Here is a 20,969-nt window from a genome sequence, read left to right as displayed (position 1 = left end):
AAAGTACACTCCTCTTTGACATTTAGCAGGGTTTACATCTTGTAATTAAATTATGTACATCTGTATTTCTTTTAAAATTATCCAACTTTTCCACCACAAATGATAGCAAGCAGAGTATAAATTCGCTTGCAAGTGGAAGTATATTAAATTTACGAAATAATTCTCTACAAGGTCTGAAAAGTAGCAAATGGTTTTAATGAAATGAAGAACTTGTCTATTTCTTCTATTGAGACTACAAAGAAACAGTGAAGAACGTGATTTTTCTTTGCCAGTGTAAGGAACCACATTTTGAGGCTGACCTCCACATAGTTCTATAATTGAGAATGCATGGAGTTTACCTCCATGCTCCCACTGCCTCATGGCATTGCGCTTAGTCACAAGGATAACTTCAGCTGATATAGCGAACCATTAAATGTTTAAAATCATAATCGGTGTTGGTTTTCTGTAAGTCCAAGTGGTGTTAGAACCCAAAGACCACTGTGAGAACCTGAAATCTCTCTTAAAACCACATTTAGTACGTGAACTGGTTGAAAGCGTCTGCTTCATATCTGGAAAAGCCAGTAAGACCTGTTGTGTATGTTGGTAGGAGTGTTTGTTGCTGCAGCCATGAAAGAGTTACGACGGTGTTCCTTGTTTGTCACTACACAATGGTGGCGATATCACAGGAAGCTGGTGAGTTCAGTTTTATAAATTTAGATTGTTCAACATTGAAACAATTTATATTACTGATGGTGAAGTTTCCACCTTTGCTTCCAGAAGGTATGATAAAGTGGCATTACTGATGGTGATATGGAAAATAAATCTAATTGATTCGGCTACATCTTGCCCCTTGTCGGTTGAAGTCACCTTAGTAGTAGAAGTGCTACAGATGTTGGCTGTGTGGTAGAGGCTTGCCATTTCTTAATCTTTCATTTACGTCCTTTCTCCATGACATCAAAACAGGCGAACCTGAAGGGCATGGACCGACTGGTGTTTATAGACTCCCTTGCTGTCATAATGGGGCACGAGGAGAGGGAGCCGTGTAAGCCGGGACACCTGGCACTTGTTCTTATCTTGGAGACAGCGATCAACATCCTCGGCTCCAAACAGACGGCAAGCGAACTGTTCGTAAAATATCCACTGAATCAGTGGCAACAGAAGTTGCATGGGACTGACGTGATGTGTGTGAGTTGTAGAGTTTGTAGTTGCAGTATTATGACGTGTGGAATAATGGCCCACTTGGCGAATGTTTTAAATTTGCTGGGGGGGAGGAAAGAAAGGCTCCAGTATGAATCTGTAAGCGAGGGAGTTCAGAATTTGTCAGGTCGCTGGTTGTGACACTGTCGTGACCCGTATTTAAAGTTAACTTGTGAATGGGTTTGTAATGAACTTGACAGAATTTGTCTTCTGAAAATGGAAGGTGCTTGTTCATTGGCTAAGGTAGGAGTGTTAACTGCTTGGTGAAGTAAAACTGTGTGTTCTTAGAAGAGTGTGATGTCTTGATTTCTTGAATGTGAATGTATTTTCTCTTTCTGGGAGTAGCAGATTACGAGAAACAGAATGATCCTTCAGATTCTACTGAGCACCACGTGACCTGCGTACTGCTAGCCAGAGAAGCATTGAAGTACGTGCGGCAACAGTTGGCAGACCGACTTGATGTCAGAAGATTAAACCTGCTGGGATAAAGAAGGAACCTCGTATCCGCAAGAGACTGATATCGGTCTGAACCAGGCATTTGTTGTGTGAGTACATGAGCATTAGAATGTATTTGATGTGGTTGTCGTGTGAGAGAGATGAGTCTGTCCAATTTTATTAGGTACTTTAGATTTTGTGAACTTAAATGTGAGATTTGATATGTTGAAAGACCTATGTGCGGTGAGAGATTGGCATAATTGCAGTATCTGTGGTATGCTAGAGGCATTCATGATTCTCTAGTGAATATATTGTTCATAGGACATCGAAATTGGAGGTTAGGTGTAGCTTGTAGACGAGGGTGGTGACTATTTGTGATAAGGTTTTGTTACATGTGAGATGTGTGCAGTGCTGAGGAGCCTTTAATGTGGTCTGTTTACTAATTAATAAGTGAGCATTTGCCAGTGGAAGTAATTTAGTTTTGTGCACAGTGAGCGGAGCTGCTGGGATATTTTCTGTGTTTGTGCTTAATTTTAGAGTTTGCTGTGTTGAGCAAGGGGATCGGTTACAAAACTTGTAAGTTTGCGGTGTGGTGTTCGATATGAATTTGGATTTGCTTGCAAAAATGGAGATGACTGTCAGAGGTTCCATTTATTTGACACTTACCATATGTTGAGAGTTGTCAGGTGTCAGTCTCATGGACATGTGATGAGGCTCAGTATTACTTCTGGTATATTCCGTGGTTGGTGGTGGGGTAAGGGGATTTGCATTAGGAATGAGGAGTGGTTTGGTGGGTTGGAACCAAGTACAGAAAGGCAGTGCCACTTATGTGGGTCACAATGTACCAGTGCTGGTGTTTGTCAGGATTGTTATTTTATGTCTGTAAAATGGTTGTGAAGAGTTCTTGGCTTAGGAAACACTAATTTGTTAGTGTTGTCAGTCAGATTGTTTATAGGAAGAATGTAGAGATTGTGTTTTTGTGTGTGTGAGAGAGAGAGAGAGAGGCTGAAGTTATTGACCATTTAGTTTGGTTAAAGATTGTTGACCTGGAAATGAAATGATATGTCTGTTTGGTGTTGGTTGACCACCTTGGCTGCTCCCTCATAAATATATTTTTGCATAACCCCCTCCTTCCTCTCATTTTGGGCTCCCATATCGCACCTACGAAATCCTCTCTAATTTTTTAGAGGGCAGAAATCGGGAAGGAAATGCATACAATACGAAACCCGTGTCTGCCCTCCTTTTATTTCTAGACCTTCTTACTACTGTAAGAATCCGTGCTGAAATGGAAGGGAGAGGACTTTAAGTGGTACAGCTCTTTTGCCAGATGTTTGTTAAAATATTAGATGTTCGAGCCGTCTGCGAGTGAAGATTCCTTTGCGTATGATTCTTGGAGGTAGAACGTAGCTTTGTTTGTTGCACGTTTTATTGATCTTGTTATTGGGTATTCAATCAGCATATGATCATCATGTTGAAGGGGTCCCGGGATCTTAATAAACATTGTGACCTCAATCAGAAATTGCTGTTAATTCAGTAATCAGCGTGCACTAAAACTCATCTCGTAAAACTGTTTATGACGTAATGTCAGATACAAAATATTGTTTTGTAGAATTGCTTTCTTTATTTTGTTGTGTTTCTACTTGTTACATTGAGATTGCTGCTGCTGGTGTGTCATGGAGAGATGTTTCCTCAAGGTAAGAAAATTTGGTGGCTCTCCTTTACTTAGTGGGGAATCCCCACGTCCACAGTACAGAGTGTCTGAGTATTTGCGACCGGGTAGGTGGCCCCAGCACCCTGCCAGTTTCTCATAGTAACTAACTCCATCATGTTATGTGAATTGGGTGTGGAGCGAGAGAGAGAAGGCAGGCAGTTGTCTTCTGGCAAACTGCTGCTTCTGTGGGAAATGTAAAACAGTGCATTTTGACATGGGGGAAGTCTCACATGCTTTGTGTTTGTGCCATGCATTTTGTTTTACAGACCTGCGTGCGTTTCTCAGACATCCTACGTGTTAACATTCTGTTCATTGAATGTGTGAGTGAGTAGGATTCAGGTGGCTTGTGGTAGGGTCCAGCCGAACCGAATGCAGTTGTGAACACGGTGATGAACCTTCGCATAATTGCTGGAAATGTGACCATACGAGTAACCAAGACTTTGAATAAAAATCTGCCCGAAGATGTGGGCGTAGGTTTGCGGATTGTTTTAAAAAGGGTAGCAGAAAAACTGAGCGTAGTTTAGTATAATGAATGGGTTAACAAGGAAATGATCATTTTTTTACCGTAACTGAAACAAATTATTTACGAACACACAGTCACGAAGGTCATATTGAACGGCTTTTCGCGTTTGCTTTACTTCATCGTTTTGTCGTCTGATTTGACTTCGTTTGTCCCCACCATTTTCCTACGTAATATGACCATAATTTGTTGCGTTGGATACGTTACTGGGCGGGGGAAAAGGGTCCCTTTGTAATTTATAAAAGTGACATTTGACAACTTGCTGAAGCGTAGCCTAGAACGTTTGTACATTGTCCGACAGAATAGGTGTATTTCTACATTGTTTTGAGGTCTTGTTCGTCCTCGTAATCGTTAAAAAACAACTCAGCTCAATTTGAATACTAAGCAAAGTGTTAAAACTAGCTACTACATGTTTGTCCAGGAAGGCACTGATGTTTTGTAGTTGGTAGTATAGCCAGTATGATCTGAGTTTTTATCCATTTTTGTTGTCTGGATTTGGAAACAGTTATTATTGAAATATGATATTGTGTAATATTACCAGTTAGGATTCCAGTGAGGCAGATTAGATGTTTGGAAGAAGAAGAAGATGGCAATAATGATGACAATAATTGCAGTAAACTTGTCTTCACGATGTGTGTGTTACTTTTTTTTCAGAATTGTCACCTTTACTCAGAACACCTGATGTGATCTGGATATGCCATTCTGGTCGCTGTGGTGTGACAGCAGATAGGTTGCGGTGTTTAAATATCAGTGTTGTAATGCAGTTTGGAATAAGCAGGGTTCCTAATGATGTAGGATGTGGAAAGAGGCAACTCCATTCTGAATGAATCTGGTTACATGTGGAATGTCACGGCCATAGCACTTTGGAATTTTCTGGAAACTCGGCTATGCTGTCAGAGGAATTTTGCACTTATCTTCATCCAAGATTGTTTCCTTCCACACAAAAGACTGAGCTACGCCGCAGTTTAAAATATAAGGTGACATTTTCATTGATCTGTCTTTTACACGAACATTTGTCATTTCAGAGTTGGTGACCATGAAATAATGACTTTTTGTACAGACTGGATGCAGCGGCTTGTTATCGTTTAGGTTCAGCTGTAACAAGGTAAATGTTAGGTGGAAGGAATATGTTGTTTGTGGCAATTCTTACTAATATAGAATATCACAATTTCTTATCTTAAATAAGAATTATTAAGAAATCTGTCAAACTGCCCTCCACTCTTTCCATTTTAGTTTTGATTAGATCGACCATTGCTGGTGGACGTCGTGGTCTCTTACAATTGAACAAAGTTTGAGGTAAGGGATTCCTATTTATTATTATTGTTCATCACATTTAATGTTTTCATCTGCATTTTTGAACTCGTGTACGAGAATTAGACTTGTCTTCTTTTTAACACAATTTCAATTAACATTAGATTGACTTGTGTGTGTTCACGGCAACATTGATAATAAAAGAATATTCCAGTAGGCAATTAACTTTTTACAATTTTAAAGGAATTAAACGTGTTTCATGGCCCAGAATCTTAATAAAAATATGCCGATGCTAAGAAGTGGGGTACATATTCTAAATAATAATTCTAACACTTTACAATTCCTGATACATCGACATTATTAAAGCGTTTTAGGGAACTCTGAAGAATTTTTATTTCGGATTTAGAAGCCTAATTATCGACGAATCTCCCTACATCAGCAGATTAAATCCGGGGAATGTTTGCTATTAATGAGTGCAAAGTATTTATGGGTGCAAAACGTGGTCTTTCACTTTGAGGGAGGAACATAGACTGAGGGGCTCTGAGAACAGAGTGTTGAGGAAGATGTTTGGACCCAAAACGGGAGTGGGACAGATACGAGAGAAAAATACTTGACGAGCAACTCACCCGATGTTGTTAGGGTGAGTTGAGTGTTTACAAGGCCTGAAGGGAGGAGACCTCGGCGTAGGTGGCAGGATAACATTAAGATGGATCTTAGGGAGACTCGATGTAGCGAATTGGCTTTCCGAACACGATAATGAATCTTCTGGTTCAGTAAAGGAAGTGGGATGTTCTTTGACAAGCCGAGAACCATAGAATATCTTGCTCATTGCAGGTTGAGAGTAGCGTGATGTAGGCCCGATCTGCGCATGCGTTAGAACGACTTTGAGATTTTGTGACTGTTCCCAACTGTAATTCTCGCGTTCATTTGATAAATTTAAATGACGTATTGTGCTCTTGGTTTATATAAACGTGTAACTTAGGCAGGAAAGTCCTTAATCATGTAAGCTCTTACGCACTTTTACTTCTACAGAGAGAGAAGAACTCGAAAATTTTATGCTTATGAAAAGGCGTAACCTTCTTTTACCAAAATTTGTTTGTTAACTGCCCGGTTCTGCAACAAAGGTCGCATAATTTCTGTGGCATGTTTTTGTAAACCTTGACAAAGATGGCTTACTACATCGGCGAGCGGGAGGTCATTGCCCCGATCAGCTGGTAATGCCGCATGGGTTAGTAAATGACGTCATAGCCTCGCGTCACACCCAGGACAGAACAGGACTCTGAAGCCACGGATAGAGCGAGCGATACAATCCCATGTCAGCAGATGCGAGTCGAGAGACCGACGGAAACAAGGCCATGAGAATAAAGCCTCAGTGGGAGACCCGGAAGGGGCGAGGGAGCCATCTCAAGCGTGCGCCGTGGATCATAAAGCATCAAGGATTGGACTGCGAGACGCGGGATCAACATTTCTAGATCAACGATCACGCAGGTTATGAACTGGCCGTGACACCAAATGAGACTCGAGTCCATGCCTACCGATTCGCTAAGCTAATTAAGAATCCCTGAGACAACCCATCAAAACCCCGAAATATCCCACCAGCTACGTCGCTCTCCGGGATGGGACGCAGTGTGCGACCAGCCACGTCGTAGCGGACGCCGCGATGTACGCGACAGACATTAAGGAGGCTAATAAGTCCTTTGAAAGTGTGACAAAGTTCAAATACTTGGGAAAAACAATAACGATTCAAAATGATGCTCACGGGGAAGTTAGGAGGAGATTAAATTCGGGAAATGCTTGCTACTTCTCAGTTCAAAATATTTTGTCTTCCCGTCTGATTTCCAGCAAACGTCTGGAAAGTGACTCGCTCCGAGGTTCCAATTCCCAAATTTCAGCGGCAAAAAAACCTGGAACGCAAATACCAATCGGTTCTTCCCTTCGGACTACCGGACGTCGCCTCTGGGCAACCGCTTTTGGCCTTGGCCACGCCCGAGCCAATCCCTGCGACTCAGCAGCCAGGACTCGCGCTCGTGTGTTTCTATGGCAACCCAGGAGCGTGTCGTTGAAAGACGCCACAAACACTGAGCCCTAGGTTAGGTTTTCTCGCAGACAAAAAACGAGCAATTCGAGGAGAACGTTCCTTCAAAAATTGGGGACGAAGACAGATTCCTCGTGTAAAATGTTTCCGGTAATCACTGCGGGCGTCAAAGCGATTTCTGTTCAAGGATGCAAGATAGAAGTTCCGCGAGACGAGGAGATGCGGAAGGGATCGGAAAGGAATTTGGATGAAAGAGATCGTTCTTCCGTGAACTCGCGTTCGGCGCTGAAATGGTGGGGCATGACGAGATCCGAACCACTGATGCTGGGGTGTGGGGTAGTAGGCGCTGGGTGATTCGCCGGTTTGACCTACAAGGAGCCCGTGAAAGTCCCACACCACAGCCACTTTCTCTGTCCCGTCCGGTTTCCACAATCCCAGATGCAGCGAGCGAGTGGTTAGCCTAACCCGCGATTACAAGGAGAGACGCGTAGAAACCGCGTATCGTCTGTTCTTCTGGCTATTTCGTAGAAAATAAAGCGAATATTTCTGAAGGGCAGTGTTTTGCCCACCGAATGACAACTGAAGACGGGGGACGCATGTTATTATCAGCCACCAATTTTTTTCCTTCCCGGGTATAAAATTAATCAAAACATACGACATCCGTTTCCTACGATGAAGTTAATGAAGTGGCCACAAGGAGCGTGTTTGTGGGGTGACTTTGTGATGTTGGGTTAGGAAACGTGGCTGTCCGAGCGATTTCCTTATAGCCCCTTCCCCCTCCGCCCGCACTCAGTGCGTGACGTAATACGCCTGCCGGGACTTGAACCCGCGGCACGGCCTTGCATGCCGGTCCAGTCTGGAGGTGAGCAGCTCTCTCATTTCCGGGCCACAGGTTGCAAAATGTCGGCGACAGTGAAGAGGGCGGACCCAGGAACGCTGCTGACCGCTTCCAAGCCGTCCTTTTGTTATCACGGTAATGAATCTTACGATTTCAGAAAAGGCCAGGAGTTTCTCTGACAATCGATGGTTCCGCGCCCACCAGTTTCCGTAACAGACTGACAGACTCTAAACGTGTGGAAAGTTCTAGAAACGTCGGTAACCGCTGGTCTCAGAACTCAAAAAGTTTTACCGCCGTGATAACCTAACATCTGAAGAAGAGGCATGGGTGAATTTCGTACCAGAAAGTGTTTTATACGAGGGTACAGGGTCTTTTGAGATCTGTGCCGACGTTTCGGAAGCTCCAGTCTGTACAGAAGGCATGACGCTCTTCTACAGGTAATCGTGTATTTCCATTCATTCGCGTGAGAGAAAATCCACGACCGAGACGTAAATTGGCCTGGGCTGTGTTCTCAGCCTGAACTATCCCGATGTAATCATCGACGTTGTTACCTCAAGCACCCAGGACGGAGCGCAGTTAATCCTGTTGTCGACTCGCCTGAATCCGCGCTGGTGTTGCTATGCAACAGTGGCACATATGCGGTGCAATGTGCAAAGAACTTCAGGGCTGATTTATATTTCTGACTCTCGGAGAGAATTTGCGCCCGAAATTGTCCCTGTTTTCGGAGGGCCACGCACTTCACCCTTCAACATTGCCTTTCCCATGGCTCACCGTCTTCAAACCACGCACTACCAAGGCGCGCTACTCTTAACATAAGCCACGACCACTTCCCTCACGCGTTGACACACATCACAGACATTCACTGCAAGTCTCCTGGACGGACGGACGCAGTGCCCACTGACCTCGTCCGCTGTAGCACACCTCAGCACACCTTAGCACCGTTGCACCTCGCCGTGTCGCCTGTTTGCTGTTATTGAGGCCCTCGCGGGAAAGCGGTCGCCTCTTATACTGCCCCACAGATCCTTTCGGGAGAAACTGTAGAAAACCACGATCTGTGCAGTGACTGGCTGATTCTGTCATCTGCGCTCAAATTATTTTATTCTCGCTGCAAACAGCGATTATTTCCTTAAACAGCGTTAACCGGTCGATCTTTGTATTGGCGAAGTGTTATGTTTTCTTCGCGGTACGGACTGGATTCTTAAATGTCGTTTAGACGAACTTCGGGCTTCAAAGGGTGAACTGATTTTGTCATGATGATTTCTTGGTTTACTACGCGGCTGAATGGATTACTCACTACTCGAGTGGATTAGTGACTAGCAAATCTGCCCCGGCTGACAGGCGTTCGTGCCCGCCTACAATATTAATCTTGAAACGATGCTTCGCGCCTTCCTTCGAGCCTCGCTTCCTCGCCGACAGTCGCCGGTCGTGTCATTCACATCGGCACATAGAGTTCTTGTATCAACTGCGTTCGTTGAATGAAATGAGCAAATTTTCAGTCGTGATTGTTGCCCCTGGAAGTGCAGACTTCACCTATTACACGCGTTCTACACGTCCGACGACTCGCCTCTATCCTTGATTTAATCAGTGTACAAATGACAGGTGTTTTTTGAATACACTTCCTGTGTTTCAGTAGTGTTCCGAAGAATTTGTAAATCTTTCGAAACGTCAGCACCCCGAACCCGGATGCGCCTGTGAGAGGATGCCCCGGTGTATAAAATGCAAATATTATAACCAGAGCCGTTTTTCATTTCTACTCGCGTCGCTTTCGGTCGACAGTCGTTTCTGGGTTACCGCAGAACCGGTTCGCTTTCTTCAAGGTGACCTCGCGTTGCCATGGAGTCGCCCGCCGCGCCCCGTGGCCTCCGGACGGCAAACAGCCGTTGGTTTCTCGCGCCATTCTTGATGGTTTTGTTTTGCGATGATCTTCCGTTTATGACTGCCCGATTTTGCAACAATTTACGGCGGTCCTCGAGTTCTCGGTATTTCATAACTCTTGATTTTGTCAGTGACATTGCTTACGAAACGTCCGATGGTTCGAGCAGCTCAACGTTCGTTCGCGTTTGGGTTTACGATTTAAGGTCTTCAATATGTACTTTTATAGTTAATTTTTCTGTCGTAACATCAGATCCCGGCGTCATGTAAACGTTTTAGAAGGCGTCCAATGAGCCTTGTGTTTAGGCTACACTCACTGCAATGGAGTGGGAGAAGTTGCCGCCGCAGAAAGGCGAACCGTGAAAATTCATTTTCCGGGGAAGTGTCACCGTAAAAGCGGCAGTTGATTGAACTTTTCGCGAGGCTGCGCCACATCGCATTTATCTTCTGGAATATTCCGGTGCTGGCGTCGGTCGTCTGTAGTCGAGCGCATAAAATGAATTAATGGTTTCATCATCGCACTCAGCTGCGCTGATGCAGTGAAAGGTTTCGACGGACTGGACTCGTAGGTCGATTGAATCTGGTGTCAGAGTTGCAATATTAAGACGAAAATTCTCCGGGATGTCGCGCCGTATAATACAGTAGAAACTGACCGACGTTTCAGAGGTGCTTACTTCCTGCATCATTGGGCACTCATCGCCCTGATGATGGTAGGTAATAAGCACCTCTGAAACGTCGGCCAGTTTCTACTAGATTACTTGCCGCTGTGAGAAGCTGAAATCTCACTTACAGCAAGGATGTTTCTGGCAAAGTGACAACTTGCAAGATCAAGAAAGAGATGGGGGATACCATTGAGGTTGGTTTTATGGAAATAAGTTGCGAGTACGTGGACTGGATCCGTGTGGCTTGGCACTAGGACAGACGGAGGATTCTGTTAAAGGCCTGCTTCGTGTTCGGCAGGTCCCGGATTCAAATCTCGGCTCAGAGCCCGGCTATCTCAGCCCCTCCAGGCAAATTCCGGGATGGTACCGTAAATTAGGCCACGACCGCTTCCTTCCACATCCTTTCTAATTCATTATTCATTGTCTTCCTCTCATTCGACGCTGTGTAATCCGTTGAATTGTAAAAAGATAATCACGAGGAGGTTTTATCATTATCGCAGCTGCGTCGTCTCACGCACGGCTCTGCCTGATTTCCGCTGGCCTTGACCTAAGTAATTGGTTCACGCGGCGATTTCTTGCTTCAGGCAGGATCCGGTACGAGAGCTCGTGGCAGAATTTCCTGAAGAGGACGTCTGCATTTTATGGCTGTCGACACGATCACTGTGATGGAAAAGTTCTCTTATCACGGAATGTTAAACTGCAGGTCGTGTCTCAAATATTTTTAGATGCATTTAACTCTTTGAAGCACAGTGGTAACTATATGTACCACCTGCAGTTATATTTATGGGGTCCTCTTAAGGTACAATTTGGCTGCACGCGACAGAGACGGACTCATCGCAGCTTCCCGCCACTCACTTTTGAGGTGACGACCGAGACATGCGGCAAAGTGTTTGTTTTGTTGAGACGCGTGCACATATTCTGTGAAAAATGAGTATAAAAATGCTTCTAAAAAGGTTACTCGAAGAAGAAGAAGAAGAAGATGTGTTGCTGTGTTATTTGTTGCGAAAGAAAGAAAGAAAGAAAGAAAGAAAGAAAACCTACGAGTTCAATATTCAAAACCAGACGCGAAGAAGGATCTTTCTGTCTGTTAATAAAGAATCATTTATCATTAGAAGAAGAAAGTTTCAGGAGTTATTTCAGATTGAATCAAAAGCAGTTTGGTTACGCACTGAGTTTAATAGGAAAAACATACAAACAAGAAAAACTGTCGCTCACGTTACGGTTAAGTTTCTTATATTGTATTATTACTAATTATGTCACAAATGTAATGACAATTGTCTTCATTCTGTGATGTTGGTTGGTTCGGGGGTCGAGGCAGTTCTTATAGGAGAATACCTCAGATGAACTTGGGTTGGACATCCCATGTTGCTCCTCGCATATCCATCTGAATCACTTCATAGTGACTTAAAATGTTAGCTTGTATTTTCAAACGTGGAGCCTTTACGTGGTTCCCAAATGAAGCAATTTCGTCTTCAATTTCTGTATCAGTGTTGGCACTTAACTGTTGCACGAGATTATCAAGAATATCATCATGATTGTTGTTGCGTCTTTTTCGTCGTGGAGGCTGTGGTACAGAGGACTGCGATGCTTCATCTGGACAACCTTCGCTGTTTTCAGTCCGAGTCTCAAACTGTGCGTTTGCCGCTGAATCTGACTCAACATTAGATGCAGTAGGTCTTTCTGTTGAAACCGGTTCTAAGAATTGGAGTCTCTTGAAAAAATCCCACTTAGAATTTTTCGGTGGTGCAGCTGATCCGGTTGACATTTTTCTTTTGCGTTTAAATCGATTGTATGAATCCCGTATATACTTCCAGCGTTTTCTACAGTCTCCATCTGAAATGAGAAAATACGCCCATTTTCGTGTGCGTGTTCTTTGTGTACGATATCACTTATTGAGTGATTGACAATTTTTTCCCTTCAGATTTATGGCGACTGGCGAAAGTTACGCTTCACTATCGTTTGCTTACCGTATATCAGCGCGTCATATTTCACCAATCGTGAAAGTGGTTCTTAGGTGTCTAAGAAACAAGTTGGTACCTCAACTCATGCCTGAACCTACGCAACGAGAGTTTCAACGCATTTCAAACGAATTTTGGATAAAATGGAATTTTCCGAACGCCGTTGGAGCCAATCTCTTTCAACTACAAAGCTTTCTTTTCTATCGTTCTTTTAGCCATCGTGGACGCTAATTACAAGTTTATTGCGGTCGACGTCGGTGCGTATGGCAAAGAAGGTGATTATTGGAAATAACTTTAATCTTCCGGGTCCTGAGTGCCTTCCGGGAACCATTTCTAACTTTCAGGCGAAGCATCGGGTCTCGACGCGTATCTGATGAAGTTGCAAAGAATGACGTAACTGAACAGACATTCAATTATCGCCTTTGTCGTGCCGGAAGGGTATCGGAAAATGCATTTGGGTTGATTTGCCAAGTATTTTGAGTGTTTTATACACACATAAACATTTTGCCGGAGACATGTGATGATTTGATATTAGTCGCCTGTTACGCGATGGATTCCTAGTAAAAATCTGGAAAAACTTTCTATCACTTCAGTAATGACGTGGAAACAACGCCACCAAACACGCACTCCTTATCTCGAGCAGGAGGCGAGATAAGAGAAGAGTTGAGAAAATATCTCATGTCAGACGCTGGTGCAGTTTCTAGGGAAGTAGATCGCAAAAACCTGGTAATAATCCATTCATTGCATGACGTGTTTAAGTCTAGAAGACGTTATATTGTATTATAAAAACGCAAACAACTAACCACTTTTGTCTAATTAGGCGAGCTTCGGGATTTAGAGGGTTAAGTCTGGCATTTATGAAAGCGACAGTGAACTTATGAGTCCTGCAAATTTCGTGACTGTCAGGCATCGAGCAGGACCCCGTTCCTTGGCGTATAAAAATGTATTCTGTGAAAGTTAAGTTGCCACCACGCCCCGCAGTAAAGCTGACAACCGATTTCAGACTACGTTGCCGATAACTGGGTTACACCGAACGCCTATTGATTGCAGCATCCTTGGCGATGTAAAAGTCTGACCAGAACGAGCTGCATGGAGCAGAGTCCATCTTCAGCCCTCGGTCGGTCGGCTAGTCAAATTCTGAACGAAATTCTTATCTCCTTATAACGCAGTTTCCTCCTCGCTCTTGTCACTTCATCCGTCTCGGGTCCAGATATTACCCTCAGCGCTCTCTTCTCAGACACCCCGAGTCTGTGTTTTCGCTTGAAGTGAAAGACCGGGTTTCACACCCATACAAAACAGTAGGAAACATTCGTTGTTAGAGAGGAGACGGGAAACAGAAGATTGTGAACTGCGGGCGGGAGAATGTGAAGGTGCGTCGTGCAGTTGTAAAACGCTTGGAAGTGCCTGAGGTAAAGTTGGTAATCGGCTTCCTCAGACGTTGGTAGTATTTCGTAGGATTGGCGGGCAGATTGAAATAGCTGAAGATTGTCAGTTTGTAGATAATAATATGAAGAGTTTTATTCAGTCTCAAGACAAGATCAAGTTCACGCGCCCTGGGACCATGAAGTTTATGTATAATATCGAAGAAGGTGGCGTGATGTCATTCTCTTTATGAGTGCGACCTCACACGTGATCTCGTTACAGGCGATGACATCATAAGGAAACTGTTATCAGAGGAGGCAGAGTTGCGAGCTGTGAGGGCGCTCTCATATTACATCTGCTTAATCTCAATAGGTGGGACTTACACAGTGTCTGAATTTAATTCGGATGGAGTTCGGACCTCAGCTTCTGGGGAATGCGGTGATGATCCTTCGCGGAAGTGTAGGCAACTGTCAGTTGCTCGAGAGACGTGCTAATTCCTTTCTTGTAGCTCCTGAGAAATGCCGCCAGTCGTTTTTCTGTGTCTCTCCGACTGTCGGTTGTTTCCATGGAGACGGTTCCCTGACCTTGACCGCTATTTGTGATCTGGCCTTCGGCGTTGTGCGAGGGCTGGGCCTGCCAAAGAATTACGGAATGTTGGTCGTTCGCTTAATAACTCGCCCTGCTCGATTAATCCAGACCCGGGGACTAACAGGAATCTTTACTCGAATTTACCGCGGGCCGGCGAGGGAAGTAGGTTGTGTGGATAAAGCTGGCTCAGGAGGAGAATGCCCCGCGTAGCGAACTTTCGGGTTGCTGCCCTCAACAGCGCTGAACGGATTTTGATGAAACTGAACGCGAACTGGCGTCGGTAGGCATCGCTTCGGGAAATTCTCCGCTCCACATTTAGCTCATCTCTGGTTTTCAGAGTTCACTTGGCAAATGTTCACATTCGCTGGCTTCATATTTTAGGGTAACAAGTTTGAATCCACGAAGTCATTGTCATTATCGGAGATAGAATTGAAGTTGCTCAAAATCTGCCACCACGCGAGATCCGACATACAGACAATTGTCTCAGTTCCTTGCCCACGTAAAACCGACGTTTCGGGAACAAACCCTGAAGATGGGGACAGAGTTTGTTCCCGAAACGTCGGTTTACTACGGTAACCAGTTGATTATGTGTAATAAAATTGTTTGTATCTTGTGAATCACACAAAACATCATAGTTGAATGGTTAGTACTCCTGCTACATGTTTGGCAGGTCCTGGGTTCAGATCTTGGCCTGCAGACTGGCTATCGTGACGAAGGCTTGTTGTGGTTTTCCTCAGTCCCTCCAGAAAATGCTTGGATAGTTCCTTAAATTAGGCCATGATCACTTCTGTCCACATGTTTTCCAATTCTCTGTTTACTATCATCCTCTCACTCGACATTATAAAGTCTCAGCTAGTGACAGCATCGTTAAATAAAGTATAAATAAATTGTGAGTCACATGAAGATGGCTGCCTTCTGGGTTGTAGCATTACAACACAGAAAACGAGTCATATTCGTACTCGCCACTGTGAGAACCTCAATTCTTACTGTGACTCGCATGCTTTTGTTATGCTGTAACTTTGTGTGCCTGAAACTCGGGACTGTCAGTGTGATGGTATGAGATAAGAAATTCATGAACATGTGTCTGCACGACCTTGAATTTTAAGACATCCCATCTTACTAGTGACATCTTATAAATTGATCTGAAGTTGTCACTGACATGAAATCCCACAGTCTTGGACTGGGGACATTAAAATATCATAGTAATTTATAAAAAATACATTTAACACTGCTTTAGCTTTATTCAGCTTTCAGTATCACATTTTATTTTCATTGTTGCAATTTGCATGCTCTTTCCTAATGTTCTTCAGTAAGACACATCCTAGTTGCTGATTTAACTTCCTTGTGTAGAGCAGATGCTCATGGGAAAAGAGTGTGAAGATGACAGCGTTGTGGGATATTGCGCAGTGTAGTGTAATATAAATTGACACCATTATTAGGCGATCTCTCTGGTGATGAAGGCAGTAAGCATATTCCCCTTGTTACTTCATGCTTTTAAGTTAGTCATGTTTCTTTTCTGTATTAATAACATAGGCAGGAAAACTGTGACATGAGTTAAGAAAAATAAAAGCAGTAAGTACAGTTTCTATGGGATATTATGATACAATGTATAAAATGTGAAAGTAGGGCAAGGAAATATCTCAATTTGGGAACTCTACATTCAGACAGGTAAAATGCCATTTGTTGCTTTCGAACATTTTCGCTAGATCTACTGATACTATTGGTAGCACTGCATTAATCTAAATATATCGATATGGGAAAGAATGACTAGCGAATTTGCGTCGATCACTTTCGTAACCTGTTTTGAAGTACAGTACATATTTCTTGTACAGAGGTTTTGCAGTTATGTCAGACAGCAGACTGGCCGTATCTGATGCGAAGGTCTGAAAAAACAAGCACACAAACTGTGATGATCTCGTGGTAGTGGATTGTGTCTTGGAGTCTACGACTAGACAGCTGCGGATTTATCGTACGTAGTAAGATTTAGCAATTTGTGCGTTGTATTATAATTTTAACGGTTACATTATTTCTTGACGATGACTTCGCAGTTATACACACGAAAGTAAACAAGGTACGAAGTACTGGTTAATCTTGCACTTGTACTACCTTATCCGTGTGTTTGGTCACGTAACTTCGTCTTGTTTCAGGTTCGGACTTCTGTAGGGCCCTATTAAGCATGACAGTTCTGCGATTCGATGGCCGAGTGGTTGTAGTTACAGGAGCTGGTGCAGGTGATTATCGTACACGAAAATAATGTTTGTGCCTGATCGCTTTTCTAGTATGCAAGACTTTCTTTCGGAAATATTTAATTCTTGTCGAAATTATTTTAGGTTATCGTTCTTGTCTTCGCGGTTTCAGCTTCATTAATGACTATATTGTACAAAAAAAATATAGTTCTTTCCCTCATTTGTTAAGACAAAAATATGAAATTGAAGGGTGTGGGCTGCTACAACAGTATGTTTCCAGTTTTAATTGTACCAGTTTGTGTGTGTCCATTTCCATGGATAAAAGTTGTCATGATAATATTAAAGTATGATGAGACTCCACATGCCATGTGATGTGTGCACTGCAGAGGTGAGTTAATACCCTTCTCTTTTATCATTTGTCTGTTTCCATTGTCTCATAATCGTATTAATCATGGCATTTGCTTACAACTTCTTGCAATGAACAGTTCTGTGTGTCGTTTCACCCACTTATCATTTCTTGTGTGCCAGTTCCTCATAATTCTGACCAGCCATGACTTTATGTTTCAGGCCTGGGTAAAGCATATGCCCTGCTGTTTGCGGAGCGTGGAGCATCAGTTGTGGTGAATGACCTTGGTGGTGGTCGCCATGGCGATGGGAAGAGTAGCAGTGCAGCAGACAGTGTTGTAGAAGAGATCCGGCACAAAGGTGGGTTTAGTGCATTATGATGCTTGTTGGCTGCTACTGCATTTGCATGTAAGTTTCTTGTTTGTCCTCTCACCTCTTCTCTTTCTCCTTCCTTCTTACAAACTGCTTCCTTGTGTCCCCCTCTACCACCTCCGTCTGATTCCCTTTCCTTTCCAACTTCTGTTTTACGGTGAAGTCGCAGCACCGCGGGATTGCATTTGTATCGTAGATTGTTTTGTTTCTGGTAGGTGGCAAGGCTGTAGCCAACTATGATTCTGTGGTGAATGGAGAGAAGATTATATAGACGGCTCTGGAAGAGTTTGGACGAGTAGATGTGGTAGTGAACAATGCTGGGATCCTGGACAAGTCATTCTCCAGGATTAGTGACGCAGACTGGAGTATGTTTGAGATTAAATCTTATTCTTGGCCATAATATCAGATTGTGGGGTACTTTCAGTGTATTTGGACTGCTACAGTCAGTCAGTCAGAAAACTAAGAGTGCCAGTGACTGGATATTATGTAGCTGTCCCAGGGGCCATTTTACCTTAAAGTCTGATAGTTCAGTGAAATTGGAATATCATTTTTCTGCAGAGACTAATTCTGAAAGAGTTAAAATTCACAAGCGTCTATTCTCATTGTGGTTCTGACCAGTTTCAAGAGACTGTCCATGGCATTTGCCTAGAGAGGCTGAGGAAAACCTTGACAAATACTGTCTGCTATGCCGAGCTGTTTTGTCTGTTGTTGATTTTGTATAGGAGGCCAAAAGAAAAGGGACTATGGTAGATTTCTTGAGTTCAGGGATGGTTTTGCATGCTTTTTTGTCTAGTTACTAGTGCTGTTGAGGTTTAATGATCATTTGTTACTGTTGCAGGCTTAATTCAGGACGTACACCTAACAGGTGCTCTCAAGGCAACTCGAGCCGCGTGGCCTCACTTCCGTAAACAAAAGTATGGACGTGTCATTGTGACATCCTCCAATTCTGGTCTATATGGGAACTTTGGGCAGGCAAACTACAGGTCGGTGTTAGTGACACTTCAGTATATTTATCTTTCATAGGATTGATCATTTGTATAATGTGTGCGTGATATCTTGGACATTAATCTGTTCTGCTTTGAATATCTTTGGGATTTAAAAGTATTAATTACAATACACCCCTCCCCCCGCCTATGAAATATTGATTTAACATTCTGGTTATTTATAAAAATAAAAGTTTGTCTTTGGTTGCCAGAAATGGTAGAAACTGTTTTCCCCCACAGTTCCTCAAGACAGATGCTGGGTTAGTGTGTTATATAACCGAGGGTCACTTCTACATCCTCTCCAGTTCGTCATTCACCATCGCTCTTCCTTTCAGGACTGTGTAATTCGTGCGGCTGAAAAGTTGTTCTCAAATAAGAAAGTTGGTGTGAGTGATGGCCGCTTTATGCATTTCTTGGGAAGAGTCCATGTATGTTCTTTTTATGGTTGCAGTGCTGCCAAGATGGGGCTGGTCGGTCTGAACAATACGTTAGCGATAGAGGGCAGGAAGGACAACATCCACTGCAATGTGATTGTGCCAACTGCGGCATCCCGGCTTACTGAAGACATCCTGCCACCTGGTGGGTGCTGCTGATACTAAAGCCTGACAGTGTGTCACTTCTGTTTACAATAAATGAACATCAAAATGATGCAAACAGTGCATTTTGGAAGTATATTCACCCTTTTGTCATATTATCAGTTGTAATAAATAGTTCATGTTTTGGAGATCTGTTATCAGCAGTTTTTAATATTGTCTCATGATTATAAACACTAATGTGATACTGATAAGTCACTTGTTTGTTGCACAGATTTCTTTGCGCAGCTGCGCCCAGAGCTGATTGCGCCAGTCGTCGCGTGGCTGTGTCACGAATCCTGTGAGGAGACTGGCTCCATCATCGAGTCTGCTGCTGGCTGGGCAGGAAAATGTAAGTGTCAGTGGCACCCCTGTTCGGAATATGCTCGATGCCTGTAACGACACCACTGGTTCTGAGTCATGTGATGCCGTCCAAAACAGGACTGCATTTCATTAGGGTCATGAAGGTTGGGTCTGTTGTTGCTCTTTCAGTGAAATGCAGAAATGATTTTTTCACTGCAAATCACAATCGTAGATAAGTCGCAGAATCTGCATGTGGACTTCCGTAGATGTGTCAACAGCGGTAGAATGACCGGATTCATGTTTCAAGGGTCCTGATTTCAGTGAGACAGCTTGGAATAGCCATGAAGCGCAGTAATGATAGACAAGCAGAGAACCGTTTACCTCCCGTGCTGAGTGTCGGCAGAACTTTCCATCAGGATGCGTTCTTGTCTGACAACCTTCAGGTTATCTGGTGCGTTCACCGGGTGGCCTGCTGCGTGCGCAGATGAATGAGCTGGTGACGCCAGAGGCTGTACGTGAGAACTGGGGCAAGGTGACAGATATGTCTGCTGCCGTTAAATTGGAGTCCATCCAGGAGGCATCTGGTACCCTGATGACCGTTCTGGAGCAGATGAAGTCGAACTCTGGGCTTTCTTCTGATGGCGTGAGTTATGACTCGATGTAGTTTTTTGCATATGCTTTCAGATAGTAATTATTCAAGTTACCCCTGTGTCTAAGCACCATCCAGTGGAGGTGTATAGAGGGAGTGTAGTATAAGACGTATGAATGAGCAGAATTAATTTTGTTTATTGTGTACAGGATTTTAGCCCGTCGCCATAATTGTAGTACGTGGTTTACGTTACTTCAGTTGTGTGTTTCTTGCGTATGGTGTTGGAAGAAGCTGACTGCTTCATTGTGGCTTACGCCACTGGAGGTCCAGTATTTTGTTAAATGAGGTGTACATTAGTTTTGGCAATGGCTGGTGCTGCCATCCAAGTATTGATGGTGGCTAATGTTTGTGCAGACTTGTACTTCTTTTGTCTTTTTGATGACACTTATTCTGTGAACATGGTTTAAGGTCCTGATTTCCTTTCCAGAAGAGTGTTGTGACAAAGTTCCAATACACTCCTCGTGACCTGATCCTGTATGCACTGGGAGGTGAGTACTGTGCCGTTATGTGCGTGTGTTTGTGACAGTGTGACAGACAAGTAATGTGTTTGTTTTATTGCAGTTGGTAGCACTGTGACCAACCCAAGTGACCTGAGATTCCTGTATGAAGGCCACGCAGACTTCTCTGCGTTGCCGACGTTCCTCGTGTTGCAAGGCGTGTCTGCCGTGATGGAGTCTAGTGTTACTGCTGAGGTGTTCAGTGGCAGGGATTTCAATCCTGCCAGGGTAAGTGAGGTTATGTCTTGATAAGCAGACTCTTTTGAGGATAACCGCAAGGTTCAGCATCGGTCATTTCGAAGCCTGCCTTCGGATGCAACCCTGAGCCACCTCACAATCTTCTTGCTGTGTTTTCATCTCTGTATGTGCATTTCTTGCCTTCGCAGCTGAACATGTCCATATATCTTAACGCAAGGCACATTTTACTGCCTGTGCTTTGTCTATTACGAATATAATAGCCAGTCTCCATCGCACTTGACTTGTTTAGTTCACTGTACATGCAGTGAGGAAGAAATTAAAAGTCTGCTGGTCCTCATGGAATGAAAGCAGATCCAGCTTCTGCAAAAATAATACTGCAGTGAGTTGTTTTTCTGTTCAGTGCAACGGAGGATCATTCAGGTCGTATTCTATGCTAGTGAAGTTGTAATTGAGCAG

The 20,969-nt window shown here is 43.6% G+C and overlaps 2 protein-coding genes and 1 pseudogene across 6 annotated transcripts in view; 2 read left to right on the top strand and 1 right to left on the bottom strand.

Moving 5' to 3' along the window:
• The first annotated feature begins 222 nt into the window (after nucleotides 1–222).
• On the top strand, nucleotides 223–5,314 carry LOC147872925 (transcription-associated protein 1-like). Of its 4 annotated transcripts, none has more exons than XM_087353783.1 (3): nucleotides 223–672; nucleotides 943–1,092; nucleotides 1,522–5,314. In XM_087353783.1, the coding sequence occupies exons 1-3, from the start codon at nucleotides 577–579 to the stop codon at nucleotides 1,570–1,572; spliced, it is 297 nt and encodes a 98-aa protein (XP_087209909.1). In that variant the 5' UTR covers nucleotides 223–576; the 3' UTR covers nucleotides 1,573–5,314. The 4 variants fall into 4 exon arrangements, 3 of the variants coding, with proteins under 3 accessions (XP_087209909.1, XP_087209910.1, XP_087209908.1); XR_015536552.1 differs by lacking the exon at nucleotides 943–1,092 and having other exon boundaries at nucleotides 231–672; nucleotides 1,522–1,721; nucleotides 4,497–5,314; XM_087353782.1 differs by having other exon boundaries at nucleotides 244–672; nucleotides 943–1,164.
• A 6,374-nt stretch (nucleotides 5,315–11,688) lies between these two features.
• Nucleotides 11,689–15,666, bottom strand: LOC147872924 (uncharacterized). Its single transcript, XM_087353781.1, has 2 exons — nucleotides 14,204–15,666; nucleotides 11,689–12,333 (listed from the first exon to the last, which is right to left on the bottom strand). Exon 2 carries the CDS (start codon nucleotides 12,263–12,265, stop codon nucleotides 11,837–11,839), a length of 429 nt encoding a protein of 142 aa, XP_087209907.1. The 5' UTR covers nucleotides 12,266–12,333; nucleotides 14,204–15,666; the 3' UTR covers nucleotides 11,689–11,836.
• Nucleotides 15,667–16,561: 895 nt separating this feature from the next.
• LOC147872923 (peroxisomal multifunctional enzyme type 2-like) overlaps nucleotides 16,562–20,969 on the top strand; it is a 29,131-nt pseudogene continuing 24,723 nt past the window's right edge. Inside the window, exons 1-9 of the transcript XR_015536591.1 lie at nucleotides 16,562–16,639; nucleotides 17,162–17,299; nucleotides 17,527–17,676; nucleotides 18,150–18,294; nucleotides 18,746–18,873; nucleotides 19,102–19,218; nucleotides 19,613–19,812; nucleotides 20,246–20,306; nucleotides 20,380–20,543. The product of XR_015536591.1 is annotated as a peroxisomal multifunctional enzyme type 2-like (transcript). The remainder of the gene's footprint in view (nucleotides 16,640–17,161; nucleotides 17,300–17,526; nucleotides 17,677–18,149; nucleotides 18,295–18,745; nucleotides 18,874–19,101; nucleotides 19,219–19,612; nucleotides 19,813–20,245; nucleotides 20,307–20,379; nucleotides 20,544–20,969) is intronic.

Source organism: Zootermopsis nevadensis, unplaced genomic scaffold, assembly GCF_977971745.1.
Source record: "Zootermopsis nevadensis isolate Lab colony 2312 unplaced genomic scaffold, Znev_1.0 Znev_ptg000022l, whole genome shotgun sequence".
NCBI lineage: Eukaryota > Metazoa > Arthropoda > Insecta > Blattodea > Termopsidae > Zootermopsis > Zootermopsis nevadensis.
Note: the sequence above shows the minus strand (reverse complement) of the source record. Positions and strands in the feature narration are given on the sequence as shown.

Bases quoted from the DNA above. Each gene is read 5' to 3' on its own strand.
- LOC147872925 (XM_087353782.1), top strand. From the start codon at position 577: ATGTTGGTAGGAGTGTTTGTTGCTGCAGCCATGAAAGAGTTACGACGG. The intron at 673-942 runs GTGAGTTCAGTT...ACATCAAAACAG, and splicing joins GGCGATATCACAGGAAGCTG to GCGAACCTGAAGGGCATGGA. The intron at 1,165-1,521 runs GTGAGTTGTAGA...TTCTGGGAGTAG, and splicing joins ATGGGACTGACGTGATGTGT to CAGATTACGAGAAACAGAAT.
- LOC147872924 (XM_087353781.1), bottom strand. From the start codon at position 12,265: ATGTCAACCGGATCAGCTGCACCACCGAAAAATTCTAAGTGGGATTTT.